The following is an 8,157-nucleotide window of genomic DNA, read 5'->3' as shown; positions in this document are numbered from 1 at the left end:
GGGGCGAAGCAGCATCAGAGGACGAGGACAGCGGGCAGCGGGGGGCAGGAAGGCGGCTGTTCTGCCACGGCCCTTCCGCCTGGTGCCGGGAGCAGAACTGAGGACTGTCAGGTCATTTGTGTCTTGCTTTTGCCAAACGGTTGGTTCTTCGAGGGGCCTCCTCGGGGCCGAGCGGCGGGGCTGGCAGGGAGCTCTCTGCTCTGCAGGGACCTGCAGGGAGAGCAGGAGGCATTACTTTTTGGGGGCTTCCTCTGCATGCCATGCCATTCTCTTACATCCCCTTGCTCTTGTAACCAACCTTTCTTTTCCATCTTCTCCCCAGCTTGCTTAATTTTATATACTTATGGAGACTCGTGACTGACTGATTCCCCCTGCCCGCTCCTCATTTTTGTGTTGTGCTGAAAGTCTTATTTAAACCCATTTACTACCAGTAACACCCCAGTGTCAAACACGTTTTCTGTGCATAAGTTTGTAAGTGTCCCGTAGCTGCATCCCTTGCCTCTGCTTTCCGCCATCGCCCGGTTCATCTCCGTGCTCCCACCGGCAGTCACAGCCGCCATCCTGCACGTCCGACTCCTGCACTGCTGCTCTCCAGGAAAAAGCAGCCTCCCCCAGCCCCTCTTTGCCACCTAGAAGAGCCTGGAGACCGCTCGTGCTCCTCTTCCCCAGGTACATGGCAGGAGTAAAGAAGCAACCCGTGGTCCTGCTCGCAGGCTTCCCGGGCACTCCTCACCTTCCGCGTCCTCCCCCGGCGCGTGCCAGCCTAGGGCAGGCACGGCTGGCACAGGCTGGCTTTAATCCCACCGCTCCTTCCAGCGGATGTCGCGGGGACTCCTCTTCCCACTGGCCCTCTGCGGAAAGGAGACAGCTCCAGTAACCAAAGCCACCGCCGTCCCGCCCGGGGGATCTGCCGCGGGACCTGAGCCTTGGCTTGCGCTGCGCCTCTGCGGTCACTGCTGGCCCCTTCCCCGCCGGACCACCAGGGTCATTAAGAGCCACAATTAGCCCGAGCTCCCCCCGCCTGTCTGCGGGCAGCCAGTGCTTTTCCATCCTGACGTGCTCGGGGTTACCCGGGGCTGAGATCAGCTCCCACAGTGGCATTTCATCCATTGCAGCTGGCAGTTTGGAACAAGAACTGATTTTTCATTTAACTAATTTAGGACTGGAGAGTCCAGGAGAGCCCCACCATTAAAATACCTCTTTTTCCAAGCTAATGGAGCGGGTGGGTGCTCAGGCTGGTTCTGTGTGCGTGCAGCCATTTAGCAGATGAACAGCGTGCCTCGCTTCTTCAAAACCCCCGTCAACGGGAGGCGGGGAAGAGCCAACTGCTTTGCATACAAATTAAATTTCCCAAAACTTTAATTAAAATTGTTGTGTGAAACTGAGACTGTTTAGATAATTTATTGTTTCGGTTATTTAACTGCCAGTCCCTAATCCTGTCTGGCTGTGGCAAAGCCCGTAAAACTCAGTTAAACGACGGTGTTCCGTAACAGCCCCTGCCCCACTGGCAGTGCCACCTGCCTGTCACCTGCCCGGTGCCTGCCACGGCTCTGGGGGTCCCAGAGGTCCCCCAGGATGAGGCAATGATCTCTGGCTTGTACCCTGGACGTGCAGCAGAGCCAAATCCTCAAGTGCCACGTGGTTTCCCTGTCTGGCAGCAGGTCTGTACTGGTTCCTCACCACAGTGTTGCTTTTACCGCTTGTATCCCGAATTTCCCTATCCCTGTAAGTGAAAGCAGAGAGGTTTTACTGCGCCCGCGCCCGTCCGTGGGCTGCGTACATGATGTCGTGCTGTCCGCCCTCCAGCAGGCAGTGGTAGGTCTGGATCTCCTGCTCCAGGCGGCACTTGACGTCCAGGAGGGTCTTGTACTCCTGGTTCTGGCACTCGGTTTCCGCGCGTATCTCAGCCAAGCGCTGCTCCACGCAGGAGATCTGACTCTGCAGCTCCGCCAGGTATTTGTTGTAGCGACATTCGGTTTCCGCCAAAGAGGCTTCCAGGTTTTCTTTCTGAGGAGGGAAACAACACAAAGGTACCTGGGTGTGCTGCACGCTCGGCCCGGCTGGCGTCGGGTGCCGCTCTGGTCGCGTGGATTTCTAACGAGAGCTGGGGAGTCTGAGATGTGGATCCTACGGCGTCACCTACCATGGTGAGCTGGGCTTGGATGTTGATTTCCAGGGCCTGCAGCTGACGTCTCAGCTCAGTGACCTGTTTGTTGCTTGACTCTATCTCCTGGCTGCTTGTGATGACCTCCAGATTCACCTCCTCCACCTGCAAAGTTAGAGAAGAGCAGCCCTTTCCTCACCTTGCCGCAGCATCTCGTCGTGCCGGGGGCTTCCCCACGCTGCTTGTGCGCGCCCTGCACCGAACCGGAGCATTTCCAAATCTGAACCCCTCCCATTTATTCCATGTGGCCCAGTAACAGCGTGCAGTGGCCCCTCTGCCGTGAGCAGCAGAGCACTGAAATTGGGCAGTACAATGAGATGCTGGGCACATCTGTGACACAACTGCTGATATTAAGACATCTCCAGTAAGTGTTCTTAATCTCACGTTTTCCCCTTTTCCCCCAAAGGCGGAGCAGGGAACAGCTCTGCACCTCTCTAGTACCTTGCAGGCATACCACTGCTCGGTCTCTTTGCGGTTGCGCTCCATCAGTGTTTCATACTGGCACCTCAGATCCTCCAGGATCTTCCTCAGGTCTGGGCCAGGACAGGCGTTGACCTCCACGCTCACATCTCCAGTCGCCTGCTTCCTCAGACAGTTCATTTCCTGCAGAGAACACGTGCAGCACATCAGTAATATTCACACTCGAGGGGACTTTCCTTCTTCTTGCTCGTATTTCTCGCAGAGAAAGGGGCAGTCTAACCTCCTCGTGGTTCGTCTTGAGACAGCACATCTCTTCGGTCAAAGCCTCGCACTGCAGCTGCAGGTCGGTCTTGCAGCTGGCCAGCTGGTCCAGGACAGGGCGCAGGTTGCAAATGTCTGCGTCCACGTTCTGCCGGAGACCACACTCAGTCTCGTACCTTCGGCCACGGGCGATAAAGAAAAGTCAGCATGTCAGTAAACCACCGTGAGCCCTTGATTGCCTTTGGGGAGAAAAAATTCAGGACAAGTTCTTCTTTGGCTTCAGGCGTGCAATGCCATGACCATGGTCGATGGTACCCAGGCCTTTCTGAGGGCGGCAGCGTGGCCAGCAGAGCGTTAGGGCTTGCCCACCACCATCGCTCACCTGCCCTTCCGCGGGCAGTGGGAACCCCCAGTCCAGCTCAGGACCGTACTCACTTCACTCTGAAGTCATCAGCGGTCATCCTGTTGTTATCGATGTTCAGAAGGATTTTGTTAGTCTCCATGGCTGCACAGAGGATCTGGAAAAGAAGATGCAGGAGAGAGATTTGGGCTCATGGCTTCCTCTGGCTACAGAAGGCCCTGGAGGAAGCTTCCACCTGGGGTGATGCAACCCATTTGTTTTATGTTTCCGTATATTGGGATTATTAAGCAGTTAGAGGGCATTACAGCGGGGAAACCCGCGTGTCAGCTTGGTGGAGCAGCTGTGCTGGAACTTCAGTTCCCTGTAAATGCAGTGTCCTCCTCCCTGGAACCGTCCGTTTCATATTAACTACCACTGTGTGGGCACAGCCAGAGACATGGCTATTGCCTCCGCCATTTGGCATTGGTCCATCCACATGGGAGAGCAGAGCCCAAAGAAACATCAGAATTTTCTTGAAAAACAATGATTTACCTGGTTTTGAAGGTCTTCGATCTCCTTATGGAAACAGCTGTAGTCCCGTGGTTCGCAGCTGGGCCCGACCTTGGCGTACCACTCCCGGATCTTGCACTCCAGGTCGGCGTTGTCCCCCTCCAGCAGCCGCACCTTGTCCAGGTAGGAGGCCAGGCGGTCGTTGAGGTTCTGCATCGTCGCCTTTTCGTTGTTGGCGAACAAGATGCCATCGCCGCAGCCAGCCCTGGCGAACGCGCCGCCGACGCCCCGAGCGCAGATGCCTCCGCCGCCGAACGCCAGGGCAGAACAAGCCCGCTGGGCAGCTCCAAAGCTCCCGCCGGTCGCGCTGCCGGCGCTCAGCTGCTTCCCGAGTAATCCCTCGCTTAAACTGCCGCCGGAGAAATTGCCGACCACTCCACCGAAGTCGTAGGCAGCGTGTCTTCCCGAGGAGGCGGTGGAGACCTTTCTCCCGCTGCCAGCCGCGGAGCTGCCGGCGCTGCTCCTGCCTTGGGAGCAGGCGGTGACCACCTGCCTGACGGCACAGCTCATGGCGAGGGCGCGCGATCCGACTCGGAGCTGCACAGAGCGCTGCGCGATCCGACTGCCACCGCGCTGTCCCCGCAGTCCTCTATTTATACCGTTCCTCCTGGATGTTGCCACCGGAGAAGGGCTGTTTATTCTTCCTCCTTGTGACCTGGCTAGTACTTTTTTTTTTTTTTCAGCCGGAAATATTTCCCCAAAGGCGTTTGTCTCCAGAAATCCCACAACAGAAAGATGCTTTGGTTAACAGAAGCGTGTTTCAAAACTACATCAAAAATGTTACTTCCTGAATCATCAGGTCTGACTTGTGATGACAACTAAACAACAGTGACACAAAAAACGACGATACCCGAGAGCGCCCGGGGAATTAAACATCAGAGCAATTATCCATCCCTGACGTGGGCGAGTCTACCCGGAAAGTGAAAGCTGTGGGAAAGCCGTCCCCTGTCTGACGGAGCCTGTTCGGCCCCTTCGGGGGTGCCCCTCTCTCGGCTGCCCCGCGGTCCCTGGGACCGGAGCCAGGAGAGCCCCCTGGGCCGTGCCGCCTCTCCGCCCGCGCACCGCGGCGAGAGGCCGGGCCGTTCCACGCGGCCGTCGGATGAGTGAGAACCTGCCGGGGTCGGGGTCGCTCGACCTCGGAATTCGCTTGTCTTGGAGTGCCCAGAAAAACGTGGCACTCGAGCTACCAGGGAGTGTTTGTTACTTCCCTTGCCCCTGCGTGCATCAAAACATCCCCTTTCGAAGGAGATATTTTGCTTTCAAGGGTAGAAAAAACATTCAAATATTTATCCAAAATAAGAAGAAAGAATATTTCCTGAGAACCAAATGTTGCAGTTAACTAGGGATATTCACTGCCAAGAGGGAGCAGCTACATAAGATGTTTCATGAGATTTCTAAAACAGTAACACGGAGAGTTTCAGAAGCAGCCTCATCCTGTCTAGTTCTGACCCAGTTCCAACCAGCACCATGGAAATTTTCCAGCTATAATGTAGGGGAAATGTATTAAATTTAGAAAAGATGCTAGAACAGATCATTTAATAAAAGATATTAAGCCTATTTTTCAGTCTTGGAGCGCTGAATTGAGGAAGAAGGGAAATAATTAAAATGTTTTGTCATCTGAATCTTTCATTTTATTAATAATATTAATACAGCCATGCTAATATTGGCTGACTTTCACCCTGTGTTGTTCAGCATTGGTTTTGGCATCCAGGTCACCTGGACACATCACATACAGGACGCGTCAGGTGCAGCCTGTCTCAGAAATATTGCTTATGCCATTTGGGCACCTTCATTAGTCTTGATTTTATCTTGACGCTGCAAATCCAGAACCCCTTAAATGTGGTGTGGGTTCTGTGTATGTCCATCCTTTGGTACATCCGTAATTAGGAAGCGAAGCCTGTGCCATGGTGCCATGGCGCGATGCCTCATGGCTGGCGAGATCCTCGGTGGAGGCTGCAGCACGGTCAGGATCAGGCTCCCCCGTCGTGGAGCCCAGCAGCTGCTCTCGCTGCTGGAGCGGGAGTGAAACAGGAGAAGAACTGGTCAGAATCTGTCTTTTTTTTCCATAGCAGAACCGTAAAAATACTGTGACGCTAACATTTCATTGAATTTAATTGATAAATGTATGGTACTTCATTTTTCAATAAGAAAAAATAAAATGTTAGTGAGTGGAGTTTTTTACAATTATTGAAAACTAAGCAGAGGTGTCCACGTTTCTCCCTCACCTTTCGAACTTCAGACCTTGCCAAAGGTGACTGGAATTTATACAGCTTTTGTAAAGGAGAATAATAATCTGCTCTTGACTTTACTGGATCTGTGTTCTTCATGGTAGCTTTTTTCCTTTCCAAAATTTGATATTTGTATTAAAACCAGCTCTTGTTTTCACACCACAGCATACGTCAAGACCTGCCAGCAGTTTCAGTCCTCATTTTATTAAAAGAGATTTTCATTTTTTGATGAGGAGATGTGCTAATGACAGTATCTACATGCATAATGGGCGGCTCTTGGCAGAATTATCTCTCATTGACTTCCAGACTGGAGTCTACAGACAGAGCTTTGCTCACCGCAGCCGTGCAGCCCGCCACGGGCGATGCCTCTGCCGCGCCGTCCCGGGCTGTCCTGGGACCCCTCGCGGGCAGCGCTGCGCCCGGGGCGAGCGGAGGAGAGGAACGACGGCTCACGAGGGTTTCCCGTGGGCGCTTCGGGAACAGCAGTGCAGGGCTGACAAGGAAAGATTATTACTTCAAGTAACAAATGAGCAGAAAAGCCTCCCCGAGGCAAAGCTGCTGTTCCCATTTAATGAGCTTGGTGAAAAATAGACAGGAATCGTATTTCGGCTTTACGGTTGCGTCTCGCACTGTGCCTCATAGGGGGCAGCGGGATGGTGGCAGAGGATGGGCACCGCGGTGTTATTCCCGAGGGTTGTTCTGCTGCACAAACTGATCGGGTTCCGAAGAGCGAGGAAAAGGAGAAAAAAGATTAGATTTCCCCGGAGGAAACTCCTTTGGTAGTCGCGGGATGTTTTTAGGCTTAAGACTGGGTAAGCTAATGTGAGCTGATGCACAGAAAGTGCAATATGCCCCCGAGAAGCAGATGCAGCATTTTGTGTTGTTGCAGACATTCCCTGAGTCACCGCCTGTTTCCAAGTTCAAGAGAACTTCCCTGGAGCCTCAGTGACTCAGACACAGCACCCAACCCCGAGTTCTGCTGCCCTCACCCTGCCTGACCGCCAGCCCAAGCTCAGCTCCGGGCTCAGAGCAACACCTGGCAGTGCCAGGGTGAGTGGCTGAGAGCCAGGCACTGCCTGGCACTCGGAGCACGCCGGCTCCGAGGGCTGGACAGCCTCATCAGGAGGCCCCGATGCAGCAGTGAGAGCTGCAGGCAGCCCTACCTCCTGGCTGCTCGTTGTCTGCTGAATCTCAGTGTTTCACCTGTGGAAAAGTCTGGTGTTTGCCACTTGCAAAGTATTTTCTTATCGAGCTGGTGAGGTAATTGTCGTTCCACTTCTTTTCTGCGTGTTTCTGGCTGTACCGAAACTGGTCTGCGTCTCGCTGATGGCACTAGATGCTCCAGGGTTCTGATCCCAGCTTTGCAAATCACTCAGGCAAATCACTCGGCTTCTCCGAGTCTCAATTCCGTGCTTTGTAGGGTGGAAACAATAATAACAGCAATCCTTCTTCTCGGGGCATTGCAGAAACGACCGTCTGATGTGAACATGGAGTTTCAAAGACGGGAAGCATGATGCTCATTGTAGGCGTCACTTATTTTAGGTGTTCCTGCTATTATATATGAAGTTTGACACCGGCACATCCTACATATTTGTCTCTGTGTCTCAGCTGATGAAATACCTTTCAAGGACATTATTGGTTTCCTGTTTTGTTTTGTTGTCCACTAAAGTTTCACCATTATTCACTGAGGACTTGCTGCTACAACTCCTTGCTGAATCCTAACGAGGCTTTTCTTGTGCTGACATCTTGCAGAAAATCTGAAAAATGCTCTCCAAAGCCAGTGTTTGTCCATCTCTTGGATGTGATAATTCATCCATGTTTCACAAATGCAAACTGTGTAGCGCAGAGTAGTAATTAAAAAAAAAAATTGCCTGACACTTAGGTGGTATTTTGCACCGTGATTACTTACGCTGAGCCTCGACTCCTCCCTGGGCTGTGATAACAGGGTTACGCGGAGCCGTATGCAGAATTTAAGCCTTTTCATTGATGCAAATGAAAAGTGGAGTGAGGAAAACTCCTGATAAGATCCTCCGAGTGGAACTGAATCAACTGATGACAAACCCGGGCTGTCCATCAGCTCCCCCAGCTGTTCTCCCGGCATTTCCCAGGTGTTCGTTTCATTCCTGCCAACAGATGTAAATGGGTATCTCAGCACAGGGTGACAGATGTCAAAG

General features: G+C 53.0%; 1 protein-coding gene across 1 annotated transcript; it reads right to left on the bottom strand.

The window, feature by feature from the left end:
• Positions 1–763: 763 nt before the first annotated feature.
• Positions 764–4,265, bottom strand: LOC104375735 (keratin, type I cytoskeletal 19). The gene is made up of 7 exons (XM_086626716.1): positions 3,738–4,265; positions 3,281–3,363; positions 2,865–3,021; positions 2,606–2,767; positions 2,144–2,269; positions 1,781–2,007; positions 764–851 (listed from the first exon to the last, which is right to left on the bottom strand). Exons 1-7 carry the CDS (start codon positions 4,263–4,265, stop codon positions 764–766), a joined length of 1,371 nt encoding a protein of 456 aa, XP_086482842.1.
• Positions 4,266–8,157: the final 3,892 nt, after the last annotated feature.

The sequence above is a fragment of the Tauraco erythrolophus genome, chromosome 25 (genome assembly GCF_009769465.1).
Source record: "Tauraco erythrolophus isolate bTauEry1 chromosome 25, bTauEry1.pri, whole genome shotgun sequence".
Taxonomy (NCBI): Eukaryota; Metazoa; Chordata; class Aves; order Musophagiformes; family Musophagidae; genus Tauraco; species Tauraco erythrolophus.
The sequence above is the reverse complement of the archived record's forward strand: the minus strand, read 5'-3'. Positions and strand labels throughout refer to the sequence as shown.